General features: G+C 49.7%; 2 protein-coding genes across 5 annotated transcripts; one reads left to right on the plus strand and one right to left on the minus strand.

Moving 5' to 3' along the window:
* The first annotated feature begins 1,827 nt into the window (after window positions 1–1,827).
* DCTPP1 (dCTP pyrophosphatase 1) lies at window positions 1,828–5,217 on the plus strand. Its single transcript, XM_003998655.5, has 3 exons — window positions 1,828–2,006; window positions 2,646–2,756; window positions 4,724–5,217. Exons 1-3 carry the CDS (start codon window positions 1,906–1,908, stop codon window positions 5,022–5,024), a joined length of 513 nt encoding a protein of 170 aa, XP_003998704.1. The 5' UTR covers window positions 1,828–1,905; the 3' UTR covers window positions 5,025–5,217.
* A 1,884-nt stretch (window positions 5,218–7,101) lies between these two features.
* ZNF771 (zinc finger protein 771) lies at window positions 7,102–16,473 on the minus strand. Of its 4 annotated transcripts, none has more exons than XM_023247150.2 (3): window positions 16,328–16,473; window positions 15,516–15,665; window positions 7,102–8,161 (listed from the first exon to the last, which is right to left on the minus strand). In XM_023247150.2, the coding sequence occupies exons 2-3, from the start codon at window positions 15,654–15,656 to the stop codon at window positions 7,349–7,351; spliced, it is 954 nt and encodes a 317-aa protein (XP_023102918.1). In that variant the 5' UTR covers window positions 15,657–15,665; window positions 16,328–16,473; the 3' UTR covers window positions 7,102–7,348. The 4 variants fall into 4 exon arrangements, with proteins under 4 accessions (XP_023102918.1, XP_023102919.1, XP_023102916.1 ...); XM_023247151.2 differs by having other exon boundaries at window positions 15,516–15,678; window positions 16,328–16,455; XM_023247148.2 differs by lacking the exon at window positions 16,328–16,473 and adding an exon at window positions 16,029–16,303 and having other exon boundaries at window positions 15,516–15,678.
* Between the last annotated feature and the right edge of the window lie 2,034 nt (window positions 16,474–18,507).

An 18,507-nucleotide genomic window follows, 5' to 3' on the forward strand; every position in this document is an offset into this window, starting at 1 on the left:
ACTCACCATCAACCTGGCCCAGAGTCAACATCATATAACCCCCCTGCCAAAACCCTCCAAACGGTTTCCATAATACTTAAAATTCCAAATCAAATATAGGATAAAATTCATGGTTGGTTGATCTGATCTAGCCTCTTGTCATTTCCCTAATACCATATCCAACCACTCTTCCTTGCTCACCACATTCCTGCTACACTGGAATTCTTTTTGTCTTTAGAACATGCAAAGATTTTTCTGCTTTAAGCATTGGTGTTCCCTCTATCTAGAACTCTATTCCCCTTGATTTTTACTCAGATTAAAAGTCACTTTCTTAATGACAAGTAACAGAAAACCCAACTAAAAGTGGCCTGATTAATAAAATGATTTATTTTCTTATATAACCAGCATCCTGAATTAGGACTTTTCTGGAACTTGTAAAAATAAGTGTCCCCACAATTTTATCAAGGATCCGGGTCCTTTCTATCTTCCTATCTGCCAATCCCCGTTTGTGGGCTAGCTCTCCACACAAAGATTCCTTCACATACTAACATCTAAAGGCAGAAACATCCTGTGCTTTTTTAAACAAAAGAACTGAGAATCTTTCCCAGGAGTCTCCAGCAGACTTGCTCTAACTTCTCATTGTCAAGATCTAGGCCACATGCTCACCCGTAAACTGATCAGGCCAGGGCAATGGGACATGATCAATCAAGTAGAGGAGGGTGAACCCGAGAATAAAACCACAGTTGTGCAAGCATGGAGAAGGGGAAAGTGAAATTGAGCTGGTAACCAACAGCGCAATCTGAAGTTACTCCCACTTCCATAGTGTTTAAATACTTTTCTTATTTTTTTAATAGCTTTTAAAAATGTTTTTATTTATTTTTGAGACAGAGAGAGGCAGAGCATGAGCAGGGGAGGGGCAGAAAGAGAGGGAGACACAGAATCTGAAGCAGGCTCCAGGCTCTGAGCTGTCAGCACAGAGCCGGATGCCGGGCTCGAACTCACGGACTGTGAGCTGAAGTCGGACTTTTAACTGACTGAGCCACCCAGGCGTCCCAATACTTTTATTTTTCATAGTACTTATCATGTGAGGCAATATAGTGTAGAGGTTAATAAAACAGACTCTAAAACCAAATTGCCTAGATTTGGAACCTGGCTACCACATTATTAGCTGCGGAGTTAAATTACTCCATTTCTCCGGGCACCTGGGTGGCTCAGTGGGTTAAGCCTGGGACTCTTAATTTCGTTTCAGGTCACAATCTCACGGTTAATAGGTTTGAGTCCTGGATGGGACTCTGCACTGTCAGTGTGCGGAGCCTGCTTGGGATTCTCTGTCTCCTCTGTCTCTCTGCCCCTCCCCTGTTTGTGCTCTTTCTCAAAAATAAACTTTAAAAAATTACTTAATTTCTCAGTTTCTTTACCTGTAAAATGGGGATGACGATGCTATTACCTTATAAGGTTGTTATGAAGATTAAATATGTAAAATGCTTAGAACGGCTACCCTACCTAGTTCCTGTATCCTGGTGACATTCTTGTATCCTTATAATAAATTTCCCTTTCTTGTTTAAACTCTCCATTTCTGGGGTTTTCCCTGGGCGTCCCAGCCTCATCTCGGTCCCATCCTTTCTCTTTGGCGCCATCTGGCGCCCACGAGAGAAATGATGCGCCTGCGCTCTCCTCGCCTTCTGACCGTTGTCTCTTCCCGGGCAAATCTGGTCCCTATACCTTTAAGATGCCAGGCCAAGTCGCAGGAATCTAGGGACTGGGGCAAGAGGCGAGTGTAAACTCCACACAAGTAATTGGTCTTTCCCGTGGCTCCGCCCCGGGAAGTAGTCGTGAACGCCTGTGATTGGTCGGGGGTCCTGGAGGCAGGTTCTGAGCTTGGCGCGGTGTTTTCCAGCGCATCCCGGCTGCTGTGTGGTGGGTGGCATGTCTCGGCCAAATGGGGTCGCGCGTGGGGACACGGGGGGAGACGGCACTGCTGCTGCCGGCCCCTTCAGCTTCAGCCCGGAGCCCACGCTTGAGGACATGTAAGCCGTCCTTGCCCCAGCCTGGGGAGGTCTCCCCCTTTTTCCCTCCTATTGGGACGGGTCACTCCACGTGGTCTGGAAGAAGGCTATGCTGGGGGGCCCAGCTCGGCTGGCTGTCCTGGGCGAGCCATGTTAACCTCCTTATCTGCGAAATGGGCTTAGTGATGCACACCTGAGGCAGGGGGAAATGGTGATGCCTGGTGAGTGATACTAGAACCAGCCTTGGGGAAATATGGCTATTCCGGCCCCTACCCTCCAGGAGTGGGTGGTAGGATGGGGGCAAAAGCAGTGCTGAGAGGTGGGTGACATTATTTTTTACTAGAGGAAATCAAGGAGGGCTTCTTAGGGGAAATGTTCCTAGAGCTGCACTTTGTAAAATCAGCGGAAGCAGCATCAAGAGGTGGAATAATGGAAAAGACAGTATTGTTAGGTTTTGATAGAGTTCAGGGTCTGAGTAGGGCGCACCCACTTTAGAGATGCAGAGTCCAAGTCCCATAGAGAAGAAACGGTTTGCTTAAGGCCATCCAAAGAATTAGGTGCGGAACTAATGCCCCCACTAGGTATCACCGAGATACCTGCCTGGTCGTCCGCATTGTCTAACCCTGGGACCTGGGCTTCTACTCCTTTCTTCTGTTCCAGCCGCCGCCTCCATGCTGAATTTGCTGCTGAACGAGACTGGGGCCAGTTCCACCAGCCTCGGAACCTCCTACTGGCCTTGGTGGGGGAAGTGGGGGAGCTGGCAGAGCTCTTGTGAGTAGATGGAAGTCTTTTTGGAAGAGTCTGTGTTGTGGGGGAGGGGGACATTTATCTGATCATTAAATATCCATGCCAGGCTGTGTCTGGGGATACAGAAATGACTCACCTGTCCCTGCCCTCTTGGGGCATCCATTCTTCTGGGCAAGAAAGGTGTGGAAACAGCAAGGCAGGTCCAGGTCTTAAGAAGGGATGGTGACAGCCTACCTTGACCTCTGCCTCTGGGGTGGAAAGGAGAGTATTCTTTAGGAGACCTGCCTGTGGCCTTCCAGACCGAAGAATCCTTTCCCAAGGTAGTGAGTGGGAAAGGGCAAGTTAAATTAAGGGAATTTTTTGTTTTGTTGTTGTTGTTTTAAAAGAGAGCTCAAGCAGGGGAGAGGGGCAGAGGAGGAGACAGAGAGAGAGAGGGGGAAAGGGAGAGGGAGAGTCTTAAGCAGGCTCCATGCTCAGTGCAGAGTTGGACACAGGGATTGATTCCACGACCCTTGGATCATGACCTGAGCCAATCAAGAGTCAGATGCTCAACTGACTGAACCACCCAGGCACCCCATTCAGGAAGATCCTGAGACTCCTCCAGGGTAAGCTTTTCAAGAGAGAGCAGGATTTTGTATCTGTTTCGTTGTCTAGTATGTCCCGAGTGCCTCACACATAACAGAATGAGTGGCGGGCCGTGGAAGAGAGAGGTGGTGTATGAACCCAGAGTGACAAAGTTGGAGTTAGGAAGTGATGGAATTTGAACAGAAGACCTGACAGATTTGATGGGTAGAAAGATCACTGTGTCTGCAGGGTGGATTGGGTCACCAAGAGAATCAGGGCAGGGGAGACCTGTGAGGAGGCTGATACAGATCCGTCAAAGAGGTGGGAAGGCCTAAATCAAGGCCTGAACTTTGGGAATGGAGAAACAAGAGCACAGAGATGTAAGGGCAAACCATTCATTTATTGCGGTTTTGTGAGCATCAGCTATGTGCTAGGTCTTCTAGAATTAAGAGATATAGCCTTCAACAAGATAGACATGGTTCCTGGGGTGCCTGGGTGCCTCAATCAGTGGAGCATGCAACTCTTGATCTCAGGGTTGTGAGTTCAAGCCCAATGTTGGATATAGAGATGACTTAAAATCTTGGGGATTAACAACAACAACAAAAAAAATAGATATGGTTCCCGTCTTCAGAGTGCAAGGAGACTAACGATAAATAAGCAAACTAATTTTAAAAGACCAGGAATTGTGATAAAGTTCTATGGGGAAAACAACCCAAAGTGATGAAAAAGAAAGTAACAAGGAGAAGGCTTTTCTGAGCAGATGACATCTGTGCTGAGACCTCAGGAAGGAGCCAGCCACAGGAAGGATCTGGTGGGGGAGCAGGGAGAAGAGCATTTAACGCAGAGGAGGCAGTAAGTGCAAAGGCCCTGTGACAGTATGGCCGGTTTGCCAGACAGGACAGGCCAGAGTGGCTTTAGGTGGGGGGCAGGAGGGAGAGTGGTGGATAATGACTTTGGAAGAGGCAGGAGACAGCTCATACAGGATCTAAAGGGCATGGTCAGGCGTTTGGATTTTATTTTAAGCCCGGTTGGAGGAAATTGTAGCAGGGGAGGGACAAAGTGTAATTTCTGCTTATGAAAGATGGTACTGAGCAAGAGTAGAAGATGAGCTAGCAAGCTTTCGCAGGTCTGAGAATGAGTCTGGAGTGGCAGTGGCTAGGGCTGGAGAGAGTACAATTGGGTCTTAGCAAGTGAAATGTTCTCTTGACCACTCTTTGGCTCGGGTTGGGGCACACAGGTCTGGATGAGTCATCTGTCGGGGTCTCTTCCCCACCCTGACTCTGCCTAGGGTGCAGGTGGGTTGAGTTGTCCTTGAAGGAACTTCCTAAGAGGTGGGCCTTCCTTGCTGCAAGGACTAGGCTGCTCCCAAGAGAGGCGGAGCCTGTGGTCTTAGCATCTGTGTTTGTGCCTGTGTGTTCTGCCTCCAGTCAGTGGAAACCTGATGAGGAGCCTGGCCCCCAAGCCTGGCCCCCCAGGGAACGGGCAGCCCTTCAAGAGGAGCTTAGTGATGTCCTCATCTACCTGGTGGCACTAGCAGCACGCTGCCATGTGGATCTGCCCCAAGCGGTGCTCTCCAAGATGGACATCAACCGGCAGCGCTACCCAGCACATCTGTCCCGTGGCTCTGCCCTCAAGTATACAGACTTACCCCATGGGGCCACCTCTGAAGACCAAGCTGGGGGGCCTGCAGACCTTGCCTGTGAGTCCACAGGCCAGGCCTCAACCTAGAACCATGCGCACAGGACCTGCAACTTGGCATGGCATCTGAGAAGCAGAGAGTGGCCTGGTCACGGAAATTTTTCTAGTCCTTTCTTAATAGGTCATGGGCCAAGGGGCCCTACTTCCTAAGGTCTGAGGCCCGAGAACCTCCAGAAGACAGCCTCCTGGAATTTTCTCTCTCAATAAAAGTTTTGGTTAGCAACTTCTAGATTCTTTCTGGAATAACTGGGAAGGCTCTATCCCAGCAAGTACTGGAGAAGGGCACCAGGGATGTCTCTGAGCCCAGCTCCCATGTTTCTTTAGTGTACCTCCCACCTGTAGGGCAGAAAGATCTGCTTTCTACCAAGATCACTGATGTCATGCAATTCCCTGACCCCGTCTGGGCATCTAAAGGGGATTGGAGGCTGTATGTAGAGTTGGTTAAGAGCCCAGATTCTGGAGCTAGGCTGTCTGGGTTCAGATGCCATCTTTGATAGTTATGAGCTGGATGACATTCATCAAAGTACTTCATCTTTCTGCACCTTGGTTTCCTCATCTAAAATGAAAATAATGAGATCTACCTCATTGGGCTGTAAGGTTTAAGTAAGCTATTTTAAGTAGAGTGCTTAGGACAGTGCCTGGCACATAGCAGGGACTTTCCAAGTCTGCAGTTACCTGTTTGCTTTTTCAACTCAGAATTTTCAGGCCCCCAGAGCAGGAAATGTCAACAGTTAAGTTGGAGCTGGGCCTAAAACCCATCCCTGTCCATCAGGACCCCAGCCCTGTGAGAGCCGAATGCCCCTCTTTGTGGGCCCCCTTCACAGGGATCCCCCTCCTCTTGGAGAGGGTCTCTTGCCTCCTCCCATCCTCCTAAGGCCAATTTCTACTTGTATACCTAAAGATAGTGTTGGGTGTGTATGATTTACCCGTTGTGTGACCTCGGGCACATCACTTCCCTTTCTGGGATACCCACAGCCTGCTTCCCTCACAGTGCAGAGTAATGCTGGGGGGGAAAAAAAAAAAAACGTTTAAACTATTTTTGCTGCCCCTACGAGCCATTTCCACATCAGCAAAATAAGGCATTCCTTTTACTGATGACCTCACTCCTTTAACCAGTGACCTCTTACTTGCCAGGTAAAACACAATCCAGATTGGAACCGCTTCAGCTTTGTGTTCCCAAACCCACCTTTCCTCCCTCCCAGTGACAGCAGGACTCTCATCCTTACTGATTGATCTCTTATCACATACCCTCTCCATGGTGAGTTCTCTCCTATCTCCTCTACGTAAGCAACTTCCCTTCCTTTCCACTAGCAGATATAAAGCATCATCGAGTCTCTTTCCTATTGACAAAACCCCAACAAATCTCCAGCCACTGCGCTCTTGCTTTTCACAGCCAAGCCTCTTAAAATGGATTGTCTACACCCATCCGCTGGGCTTCCTCATTCTCCTATTTATACTCTAACCCACTCAAGGATGGCTTTCACCCCCACGCCTCTTCTCACCACTTTCCCGGAGTTACAAATACAGCGTCTAAGAGAGCTGACCACTCCCTCCATGAAACACTTTCCTCTAGATTTTCCAGACGAGACACTTCTGGTTTTCTTTCTAGCTGTGGCTGCCCTTTCACGAACTCTTCTTGGGTACCCTCTCATCCACTCCAGACCTGGTATCCCCAAACTACTATTTCCAATCACCTCTCTGACCCCTCTGCGTTCACTTCACCCTCAACAAGTCCAGACTGGGGCGTAACCATTGTCACCACAATTCCTGCCCTGCTCCTCATCCTGTGCCCTCATCTCTGACTCTGCCCGTCATCCAAGCTAAGAAATGAAATCAGCCGATCTCTCCTAGACTGAAGTTCATGCCTGCTTACCAACGAATGCAGTGGCTGTTTGATCAGAATGTGCAGGATTTGTGCACCCTTCCAGGCCTGAAGTTATGAGGACAATCAAGGGCCAATCCCCCCCACGTAAAGCCGGTGCAAGAAATCCTTTTGGGCTTATAGCCTCACTTGGCTCCATGGTAACTCATTCATATCACTCAAGCCTGGGGAAAACCCCAACTTTCCTCCTCCCCTCCCTCACCTCACTCACAGGCACGGGTGGGGTGAGGATTTAACACTTTATTCACTAACACGGGCCAAGGGGTTGTAGTGAGAGGGAGTGGGCACTGCTTCCTGGGATCGCAGTAGGGCGTTCTCCCGGCCTCCCAGTTCCAAGGCAGTCAGGCCTGCTGTCCCACCCCTTTCCCAGTGGGGCGGGGAGATCCAGGGTAATGCAGGCCCAGGTAGGGGTCCCAGCGTGTCCCTGCCCCCAGCCGGACGCTAGCAGCCCCACAGGGACGAGAACGGCGGCTCAGCTGCCCTCGCACTCTGGGCAGCGCTCGGTGGCAGTGGCGGCCGTGGCGCCAGGGGGTAGCTTGAAGTCCCGGCCGCAACCAGCGCAGATATAGAGACGACGCCGCATGTGCGCGCGACGGTGACGGATGAAGTGCGAGCTGAGGCGGAAGCGCCGGCCGCATTCGGCGCACGGGTAGGGCCGCTCCCCTGTGTGCGTGCGCGCATGCTCCGCCAGGTTGGAGCGGTGGCCGAAGCGGCGACCGCAGACGGCGCACCGGTGCGGCTTCTCGCCGGTGTGCACGCGTCGGTGCTTGGCCAGAGCCGAACTCTGAGCGAAGCGCGTACCGCAGTCGGCGCAGGCGTACGGCCTCTCGCCCGTGTGCGTGCGTCGGTGGCGCGCCAGGCACGAGCTGCCGCCGAAGGCGCGTCCGCAGTCCGGGCACGCGTACGGCTTCTCGCCCGTGTGCACGCGCAGGTGCTGTGCGTAGTTGGAGCTCTGCGCGAAGCGGCGTCCGCAGTGCGCGCATGCGTACGGCTTCTCGCCCGTGTGGCGCCGCCGATGCTGCCGCAGGTTCGAGGCGGCCGAGAAGCGCTTGTCGCACTCGGGGCACTCGTAGGGCCGCTCGCCCGTGTGCGTGCGGCCGTGTTTGGTCAGTGCCGACTTCTGTGAGAAGCGCCGGCCGCACTCGGTGCACGCGAAGGGCCGCTCGCCCGTGTGCGTGCGTGCGTGCTTCGCCAGCGTGGAGCGGCGCGCGAAGGCGCGGCCGCAGTCCGGGCACGCGTGTGGGCGCGCCGGGTCGGCCGACGGCGCTGGCGCCTCGCTCGGGACCTGCGGGGAGAAGGGGGGGTGGGGGGGAGACGTCAGCCCTGACTGCGGGCGGCGGGAGCCGGAGACCCGGGTCTCCGCAAGCCGCAGCCTTTCAGTTCCCTGTTGTAAAACTGAAAAAGCAACGGTGCCCGCCTCGGGACGGTTGTGCGCTTTAAATGAGACAGTATGTTAACGCACGTATCACAAGGCCTAGTGATACTCAAGCTTTTTGTTATTAATTCGACAAATATTTATTGAGTGCGCAAGATATGCCGGACTATGTTTAGGCACTGGGGATTCAACGTTAAAATTTAAAAAGTCCTGCTACAGGGAGAATAGATAAGACGTTGCTGGCATTGGGGCAGGGAGGGGGAGGCTTCATTTAAATAGGATTGTTAAGAAACCTTACTGATAAAACGTGAGCAGAGGGACCTAAAGAAGGTGAGAGAACAGGCTACACAAGGAAGCAAGGCCCTGCAGGGGGTCTGCCTGTTGAGTTCCAAGAAGGGCAAGAAAAAGTGCCTAGGGCAGAATGCTTGAGGGGGAGAGTGATGAATGGGATGGTCTTGCTGGGACTCTCTCAGCTTAGGGTCAAGTAGTATGAATGAGATGGGGAACCAAAAGAGGAGATGTCAGATGATTGAGAGCAGGGACCTGAACAGATCAGAGTCAGGCTGCTGGGGTTCAGAATAGAAGCAAGGAAGGGAGAGGGCAGAAGCAGGAGCCCAGAGAGGAGGCCACTATACTGCAGCCGTCTCTGAAGACGGTGGCTCACACCCAGGTGACAGGTGGAAAGTGGAAGTGGCCTGCTTCTGGGTATATAGTGTAGTTGAAGACCACAGATTTGACAATAGATTGGCTCTGAGGTATAATGAAAGAGAGGGGTCAAAATGACTCCGCCCAGATTTTGAGTTTGGCCACTGCAAAAGTGGGGTGGCCATCTACAGAGATGAGGGCGGTAGGAGCAAGGCGGTAGGTGAAATCTGTTCTGGAGCATATCTGCGGTTCTCCTTGACACATCTGGAGCTCAAGAAAGAAGCCTATGCTTGGAGATGTTAATTGGGAAGCCGGCAGCCTATAGATGGTTTTTAAAGCTGAGTCTGGATGAGATCACCCCAGGAATGGGGAGAGAGAACCTGGGGCAGCAAGGTGATCAGCTAGCAAAGAAGGCTGAACGGGAGCAGTCAGTGAGGCAGGAGAGCCAGGAAGGCATGGTATGGTGTCTTAGAAGCCAGGCCAGGACCAAGTCCAGGCTCTTTAATAAACTTTTCAGAGCAAGCACCTATCATTTTTTAAGTTGTGAAGGCAAGGCCTGAAATGGGAAGTTTTGAAAATGAGCCAGTTTCATGAGGTCTGAGCCTCCAGAGATAAAATCAGAAGAAATGCTTTGTAAGAGGCAGGTGAAGAGAAAACTTTTTACTAACAGCGGAGTGAAGGGGAATACTGGGGGCACATTATTCCCTCCTTAGAAAAGAGAATGTGGGGCACCTGGGTGGCTCAGTCGGTTAAGCGTCTGACTTCGGGTCAGGTCATGATCTCGCGGCTTGTGAGTTTGAGCCCCGCGTCGGGCCCTGTGGTGACAGCTCGGAGCCTGGAGCCTGCTTCAGATTCTGTGTCTCCCTCTCTCTGTGCCCCTCCCCTGCTCATGCTCTGTCTCTGTCTCAAAAATAAAACATTAAAAAAAATTAAAAAAGAAAAAGAAAAGAGAAAGCTCACCCCAGCAGAAGTGGTATTGAGCACCTACCATGAACCAAACAGGCACATTAATTCATGACCAAATGAAATACCTGGCACATATTAAGGACAAGAAAGTGTTAGCTGCTCCCCATATTCAATCTCCACAAAGTAGTTACTACTATTCTCACTTTATAGATAAAGAAACTCTTAAAAGGGTGAGTGACAAGAACAGTGAGGCTCTTTTCTTTCTGAAGTGCAAGGATAGCAACTTCAGGTCCTTCAGTATCCTTTGTAAATAGTGGCTTTTCTGTAACCAACTCAGAAACTGGAAAACAAGGCAGTCTGGGAAATTAATGATCAGCCATGGGAATTCTGGTTTAAACGTACATATAATGATAACAGTGATAGCGATACAGTTAAGGCTTTGACAGTGCTACTTTATGTACATTATTGTATTAAGTCTTCCTGTCATCCCTTGAATTGGGTGTTATCTTTTGATAGTTGAGAAAACAGAGGCTCATTGAGATCAGATTCACAAAGCCAGAGGGAATCAGGACTGACTGTAGAGCACTCGCCCTTAACCAGTAGGCTACATTGCTTCCCTGTACTAGAACAGCCAAGACGTGACAGAGGCTGGACTCCAAGCCTCTGGTACTCTCCAAGAGGGATTCGAGGTTAAAATACAACTTGATACTTTAAATCAAGAAACTCCCCACAGCAGATTTGGCACAGTCTGAATTCAAGGTCATACTTTCCAGTCTTGCCCTGGTTTTGACATCTGTTGTGTTTGTTTAAACATGTCGGCCATTGTGGAGAGAATTTTTCTCATTATATTTACATTTTTGGGGCCCATTTTTTCTTTGGCACCCTTCTATAAGATGACTGACCAGCCTGAGGGCTTTCTTATGCTGGGCTCACTGACTCAGGTGAAAGGAAATCTTCACATGAGTAACCTTAGTATTGCCAGCTTAAGGACTCAGGGCCCCAGAAAGAATTTTTTTTCTTTTCTTTTTTTTAAGTAATCTCCACATCCAACGGGGGCCTCAAACTCATGACCCTGAGATCAAGAGTCACATGCTGTACTGACAGAGCCAGCCAGGAGCCCTCCAGGAAGAATCTTGGTAAGACAGGTAGGGTCTAGCTCATTAAGACCCCAAGCAAGTCACTTCCTTCCCCTGCCTCAGTGTCCCAAGGAAGGTGGGATAGGCTAGGTGAGATAAAAATTTCCCAACCTGAGGCATGCACACCCCGTACATGCAAGAGTACTCTAGGTGTTATGTAGGGAAACTATCTTATAACCATTGTGTATTTATTTTCATGGACATTAGAAAAACAGTAGATCACATGAAATCCACAATTCCATCAGCATTATTGTTTAGATGAAGGCAGATTTATTTAACAAAATGATGTGAATCTATCGGAAGAAAAGAGTACATAAATGAGCACAACAGGTGAGCGACACACAGGTCACTGAGGGTTGGCCAGTACCAGACTAGGGCATCATTAAAGGTCCTTCCATGCCTTTAATTCTGCAACTAGTAGACTTAGACATTAGAATGGCATTTGCACTCTACCAAGAGGGTACTATGAGGAGACAAATATAATATGAAAATCCAGGTAGCTGAAGTTTGTGACTTTTGTCTTCCTGCTTAAGTATTTTTTTTTAAACTTTTAAAATGTTTATTCATTTTTTGAGAGAGAGACAGACAGACAGAGTGTGAGCAGGGGAGGGGCAGAGAAAGAGAGGGAGACGCAGAACCCGAAGCAGGCTCCAGGCTCTGAGAACCCGATGCGGGGCTCGAACCCACAAGCTGTGAGATCATGACCTGAGCCGAGGTCAGATGCTTAACTGACGGAGCCACCAGGCGCCCCCTTGCTTAAGTATTTTTTTTAATCACTTTTTAAAATTCATATTCTCCTCAGCCTTTACTTTCCTAATTAACAACAACAACAACAACAACAACAACAACAACAACTACTACTACCATTCACTGAGCGTTCACTATGTGCCAGGAACTGTGCTAAGTGCTTTTCATCCATGTTCTCATTTTAAACTCTCACAACCTTTTGGGTTAGGTATCATCTGCTCCGTTTCTGAGTAAGGAAATAAGACTCGGCAGTAAAGTGATTACCCGAGGCCACACGGCTAATCAATGGCAGAGCCAGGATTTGAACTGAAAGTCTGTCATCATCCAAAATACCTCTTCTCTGCCATGATGCCATTCTATCTCACTGACAAGTCTGAGATCATCTGCACAGCTTGTCTCCCTCCCCTGGACTCTTTTAGCAATCAGAATCTCCCCTCTTTTTGGTACAAAGTATAAAACAAGACCCTATCCTCTTGCTCCTAGCTACAGGAACTGTGGTCCACAGATCAACATCAGCATCACTAGGAATCTGTTAGAAATGCAGAATCTTGGGGCCCCTGGGTGGCTCGGTGGTTAAGCGCCCGACTTTGGCTCAGGTCGTGATCTTACATATCCTGAGTTTGAGCCCTGCGTCGGGCTCTGCTGACAGCTCAGAACCTGGAGCCTGCTTCGGATTCTGTGTCTCCCTTTCTGCCCCTCCCCCACTCATGCTCTGTCTCTTTCTCGAAAATAAAGAGTAAAAAAAAAAAAAAAAAAAAAAAAAAGATGGGGTGCCTGGGTGGCTCAGTCAGTTGGGTGTCTGACTTCAGCTCAGGTCATGATCTCACAGTTCCTGGGTTCGAACCCCACATCAGGCTTTGGGCTGACAGCTCAGAGTCTGGAGCCTGCTTTGGATTCTGGGACCCCCTCTCTCTGCCCTTGGCCCGCTCTCACTCTGTCTCTGTCTCTCTCAAAAGTGAATAAACGTTAAAAAACAATATATTAAAAAAAAAAAGAACAAGAAAGAAGGAAATGCAGACTCTCAAGTCCCACCCCAGACCTGCAGAATCAAAATCTCCATTTTAACAAGATCACCAGGTGATTTGTATGCATGTTAAAAGTTAAGAAATCTGATCTAGAAGAGACAAGAGCAGCTCCCGAAGAAAACAGGTAGAAAAGGTGAAGAGGGGGTTACAGGCTGAAAGACCATATGGGCAAAGTCTTAGAGATGAGAAAGGGTCAGGTGTGTTTGAAGTCAGGGCTTGGGATAGGAGCTGAGTGATTAGAGATAAGCCAGGACATGAGGTCAGATGGTGAGGAGCTCTGAATGCCAGGCTTAGGGAGCTGAGACTTTATCCTGAAGGAAACAGAAAACCACTCAAGGGTTTAAGCAAAGAGAGAGAGGATTGGATGTGCATAGAGCCCTCTGAGAAAATCTTTTCTATTCATTAAAGATAGATTGGATTTTGATGGGCAGTGACAGGATACTCCAGGCCCTGAGTGCAGCATAATTAAGGCCTATTTTGGACAATGACTGGCCATGAGCCTGGGTGATAGCTAAGAGTCACAGAATGTTAGCACTGGGAAGAGCTTTTGAGGTCACTATTTCATAGAAACTGAGACTCAGGGAGACCACACAGCAAGTTAATGAGCTATGCTGCAGGCACAGTTCGTGGGATGTCTGTGTGTCATCCTCAATCCCAACCCCCGCCACCCCCCCAAATCCAGTAACCCAGATGATACCTTTCAGGTGGGCAGTCAAGGATTTTAACTCTCATGACTCCTCTATACAGACGAGAAAGCCAAGGCAAAGCTGGTGACTGGCAGTTAGGATTGGAACCAATGCTTTTCACTGCTACATGATACCATTTAGAGTCTAGCCCTACATACCTTTGATGACTAGACATGCCCACTCCCCATATTCTCATCCTTACCTCCAGCCAGTCCAATCGGGATTCACAAATGTCCCCTTCTCTCCCTCTTTTCCTCATTGCTGTCAAAACCTGAGACTAGGCTACCAGCCTTACCTGGCTTGGTACCCCACGGCAGCCAGTGTTTCTTCTAAAGAGAAAATCACTTATGTCCCTCCTCCGATTTGAGACTATGTCTAAATTTCTATGTTGGCTTCCAATGCCTTTTACACTTTGGCTCCGCCTACTTCTCTGGCCTCGTCTCCTCTGAGCCTTTGCGTTTGCTATTTCCTTCTGGGAGGCCTTTCTCCTCCTCCATTTACCAATCACCAAGTCTTGAAGGACCAAGTCATCTCCCTGAAGCCTTCCCCATTGCCTTGAGTTGTCTGCTCTCCGTCCTCTGTCTAGGCCTCCGTTGGCTTCTCTGTCCACTCCCAGCCCCAGGTTTCAGCCCACAAAGTTCTTTGATAGAAAGGACTTGAAACATCTCCAAAAGGATTACCTAGTGTCCGGTCCTGAACCCCAGGGAGAAGAATGAAGGTCAGCAGCATATACTTACGTCGTGTTTATTATGCACCAGACACAGTTCTGACTCTTTACATGTATTAACTCACTTAGTCCCCACAACCTCAGGAAGTGAGTGCTGTTATGATCTCCCTTTTACAAATGAGGAAACTGAGCCACAAAGAGGTTAAGAAGCTTGCCCAAGGTCACACAGCTGAAAAGTGATAGAGTTGGAAGTCTACACCAAGCCCTGGAGTCTGGGGTCTTAAATTATAGGTCAAAGGTGGAGATGAGGGGATCCACAGAGCCAGAAGACACAGGCTGAACTAGGATGACAGGCCAAAGGAGGCCTGAGGAAAACGGAACTAAACAGTTATTTTGACTGGAAGCAGTTGCCAAAGCAGCCAGCCCCCGCCCCCTAAGGCCCACCACACCCACTAGGGGGCAGCAGAACTGTCTTTCCCAGAGAACTGGCCCCTAGCAGAACGAAATGAGAGGGAGCCTGGGCCCAGAAACCCCGCCCAACAGGAGCCCTCCAGTTGGGCTCAGGGCTCCTCTGGCTTGGGGTGAGAGTTCTAGGGTTCTGGAAGTGGAAATATATACCTGGTGGCAGTTAGGATCTCCAGTGGGGAAATCTAACTCATACTGAGATCTCCTAAAAATTCCTTTCTTTAAACCTTCAAAACCCTCAGGGTAAAACCAGAGGTTCCCCCGCCCCGGGCTGCCAGCCACCCTGCTCTCATCCATGCTACAGCCTGATTGAACTACTTCTCCCAGTGCCTTCCCTTCTCCCAGTGCCCCACCCACTCCCCTGGGCCACATAAGGGGCCATTCCTTTTAAATCTCAGACCCCCACTGGCCTCAGCTAAGCCATCCCTTTCCTAACTTTGAGACCTTGGGCCAGTCACCAAACCGTCCAGTTTCCTGGGCCTCAGTTTCCTCACCTGTGAAATGGAACAAATCCTAACTACGGTACAGATTTGCGGTACTTAGAACAGTGTCTGGTGCATAGCAAATGCTACAAAGAGTCAGGTGTTCCTAATGCTGTTGCCTACCTAACCACCCCCTCCTCACCCCTAAGTGTGCATTAAGTTCCCAGCTCTGGACTTCCACACCTCCTGTGCCTGCACCCATCACACTGGATTGTAGCTGTGTGGTTACTTGTCAGTTTAATCCCGCTCGTCCTCGAGCTCCACGGGGAACCGGGGGAACCAAGGAGAGCATTCCCTGTCCAGCACCCAGCACAGAGCCTGGCAGAGCAAGTGTGACATCTGTATGATGGCAGCATGGGCAATAGAGCAGAAGGATGGGCCACCAACTTGAGATTCAAGGTCTAAGATGCAGAGAAAAGTTTAGGCTGGATTGATGGTTTGTCTGAGGGTGGCTGGACCCGACCAGACATAAGAGAAACCAGGCCCCCTGGTGTGGGACACGTACCTCCTTGTTGTCCATGGGGATCTTGAGTTTCACCACCTCATATTTCTCCTCACCCTCATCTTCCTCACCCTTCACCAGCAGCACCATCTCCTCTTGCATCTCTTCCTCTTCCTCCTCCTCTGTCTGCTGTTCACCAGGCATCTTGGTGTTCTGGGGTGAGGGGCTGGGTCAAAAGCTCAGGACTTGCACCCACTCCCACCCCGCCCCGTGGCCCTGACCCCAGCAAGTCGGTGAAGCCTGGGCTTCTCCCGCTCTGCCCTGGTCTCTGGGTCTGCCCTCTTCCCTCCACCCAGCCCAGCCCAGCCCCACGCCCCAGGACCAGCTCCGAAGACACTCGTTCTCCCCACTCATCCCGGCATTCAAGGCCCTGTGCAGTACGAATCTCCAGCCCCAGCAAGTCGGCACCCTCCCCACGCTGAGTCACTCCCCCGCGTCTGGGCCAGAGGCCCTGAGCTCTAGGGCATGGTCTGGGGGCGGGATCGGGGCGGAGACCCCGGTGGGGTGCGCACTCACCAGCCGCAGATTCGGCGCTCGCACAGCCCCTGGCCAGGGCGCCGGGCGGTTGGGCACTCTGCGAGGCCGCGGCTCCGGGGGCGGGGTGGGGCGGGGCCTCGCAGACGGCCAGTCATTGGTCAGGTCACCTAACCCCGCCCACGAGGAGGAGGGGCCCAGAGGACCCAGGCGTCCGGCCAGAACTGCCCCGGGAGGGTGGCGAGCCCAGATCGGGCGCCCTCCGCTGTACCCCAACTCCCAGGAATCCCCGGCCACCCCATCCCGGCGTCCAAGGTCTTCGCAGTCCAGTTGTTGCCTACCTTCAAGGATCGTCTCCTGTGGCCGCCTCGGAGATCTCCGCTGCGGCCAAGCGCGTCTGCTCCGCCCAAAATAGGCCACGTGCGCTCCCGCCCCGGCCTGGGCCTCTCGCTGGCGCCCCGCCTGGAGGGCGGACCCGGTTGCCTGCTCACCTCTTCCCTTCCCTCTTTTTTCCTCCTCTCCTATTTTTTCTCCTTTCCCGGCGTCGCCCTCCCAGTCTCCTGGTGTCTGGGATGTCTTGCCCCTTGAATATGTACTTCGCAAATCAACAGCCACCCAAGCTACCGCAGCCACTTAGGGTGTGGCGTGCCTACTATGCGCCAGCATTATGCTAAGTGTTTTACACACATGATCTTTGATCTGCACAAAGGTGGGTCCATTTTACAGATCAGCTATCAGAACTTGAGGGAGATAAAACCGATTTGCGCAAGTTATACAGTAAGAATTCGCATAGCGTCCCTGACAAGTAATAGCCTAAGTGGGAAATTAGTAGTCCCACGGGTCAAACCCAGTCCACAGAAGTATCTTGTTTGACTCTCAGGGTGTTTTTACTTTTTTTTTTTTTTTTTAATTAGTTTTAAAAAATACAGGTCTTTTACACATTTTAATTTGCCACATTTAAGAATTGAGAGGTATTTTATGGGGGCACCTGGGTGGCTCAGTTGGTTAGGCCTCCGACTCTTGATCTCAGCTTCTCAAGGTCTCGATTCAAGCTCTCTGCTGGGTGTGAAGCCTACATACAAAAATAAATAAAAAATTTAAAAACTAAGATATTTTGTATGAAGAGCTGTATTTCCCACTTCTGAAAAAGATACTTAATTCTCCCATTCTACGAACGGGGGAACTAAGATTCAGAAAGGAAAGAAAAGAGAACTAACATTCAGTAATTGCTTATAATCCTTATGTCTCTTTATATATCAGTCCAGTGGGAATCAATAATAATGTCTCCCTCTGACAAACGAAAGAACAAAAGCTTAGAGAACTTAAATGATTTACTCAAAGTCACATAGCTGGTAAGTACCAGATTCCAAAGCTCACGTCCTTTCGATTTCACCAAATTATCTTTCAGAAATGAAGTTACGTGGGGAAGCTGGTGGCAGAGCTAGGACTCAAACCTGAGTCTCAGTCTTCAGAGGCCAGGGCATAATTTGGAAGTTGGGATTACATCTGGTAAACTTTTGTTCTTCCTCAGAGAAAGTGTGCCTGGATACTCACACTCAAGATCACCAAGACCCACTTTGGTTGTGTTCATTCTCTTATCAAGTATTTCTTGGGCTCTATTACATGCCTGGCACCATTCTGGGTATTGGAGATGCAGTAGTGAACAAAACAGACAAAAATCTTGGCTGCTATGGAGCTTTTAAGAGTGTAAAAATGGTAAGCAAGTAAGTCAAGAAGATAATTTCAGATAATGAAATAAATAGGGCAAGATGATGCAGTAGAGAGTGTGGCTGTGGTTGGGGGTTTCTTTCATGTGGATAGGGGGAGCATCTCTGAGGAAATAATACTTGAGATGAATCTTGAATGGGGAGAAAGGATTAGCCATTTGAAAATCTGGAGGAAAAGTGTTCGAGACAGAACTGTAGAGGCCTAAGGTGAGAATAAGCTTGGCATATCTGAGGAACAGTAAGAGGTTTATGTGACTGGAGCCAAGTGAGTTAGCAAAAGGGTAAATCTAGCATGAGTGATGGAGAAGAGGTAGGGAGGGGCCAGGTTATGGCTGGAACCCCACTTCTAGCAAAAGGCAAGGCCTGCTTGCCCTGATTCAGTCAGTGAGGAGACTCCACTGGGAACAGTGAAAGTCACCACTGGCAGGGTCTCCTGCTGTGGGAAGGCTTTGGAATAGATGCTTGTGAAAAAGGAAAAAGAGGGCTTCTGTCCATCTGCTCTACAAATGTGTACAAGCATATACCAGGACTCAGATCTAGTTTCTGTGCTTGAGAATCTTAGAGTCTAGTAAAAAAAGATTGTGATATATATATATATATATATATATATATATATATATATGAATACATATACATATACATATATGAAAGGGAAAACAATAGATATATAAGTGTTCCGGCAGCATAGTAAGATGAGTGAATAACTGAATAACCCCCTTGGAAGGGAGTGGTTATTGGGTGCAGCCCTCGCTGAAGAGAAAAATGTGAAGGACCTTCAAAGATGAGTGGGAGTT

The sequence above is a fragment of the Felis catus genome, chromosome E3 (assembly GCF_018350175.1).
Source record: "Felis catus isolate Fca126 chromosome E3, F.catus_Fca126_mat1.0, whole genome shotgun sequence".
NCBI lineage: Eukaryota > Metazoa > Chordata > Mammalia > Carnivora > Felidae > Felis > Felis catus.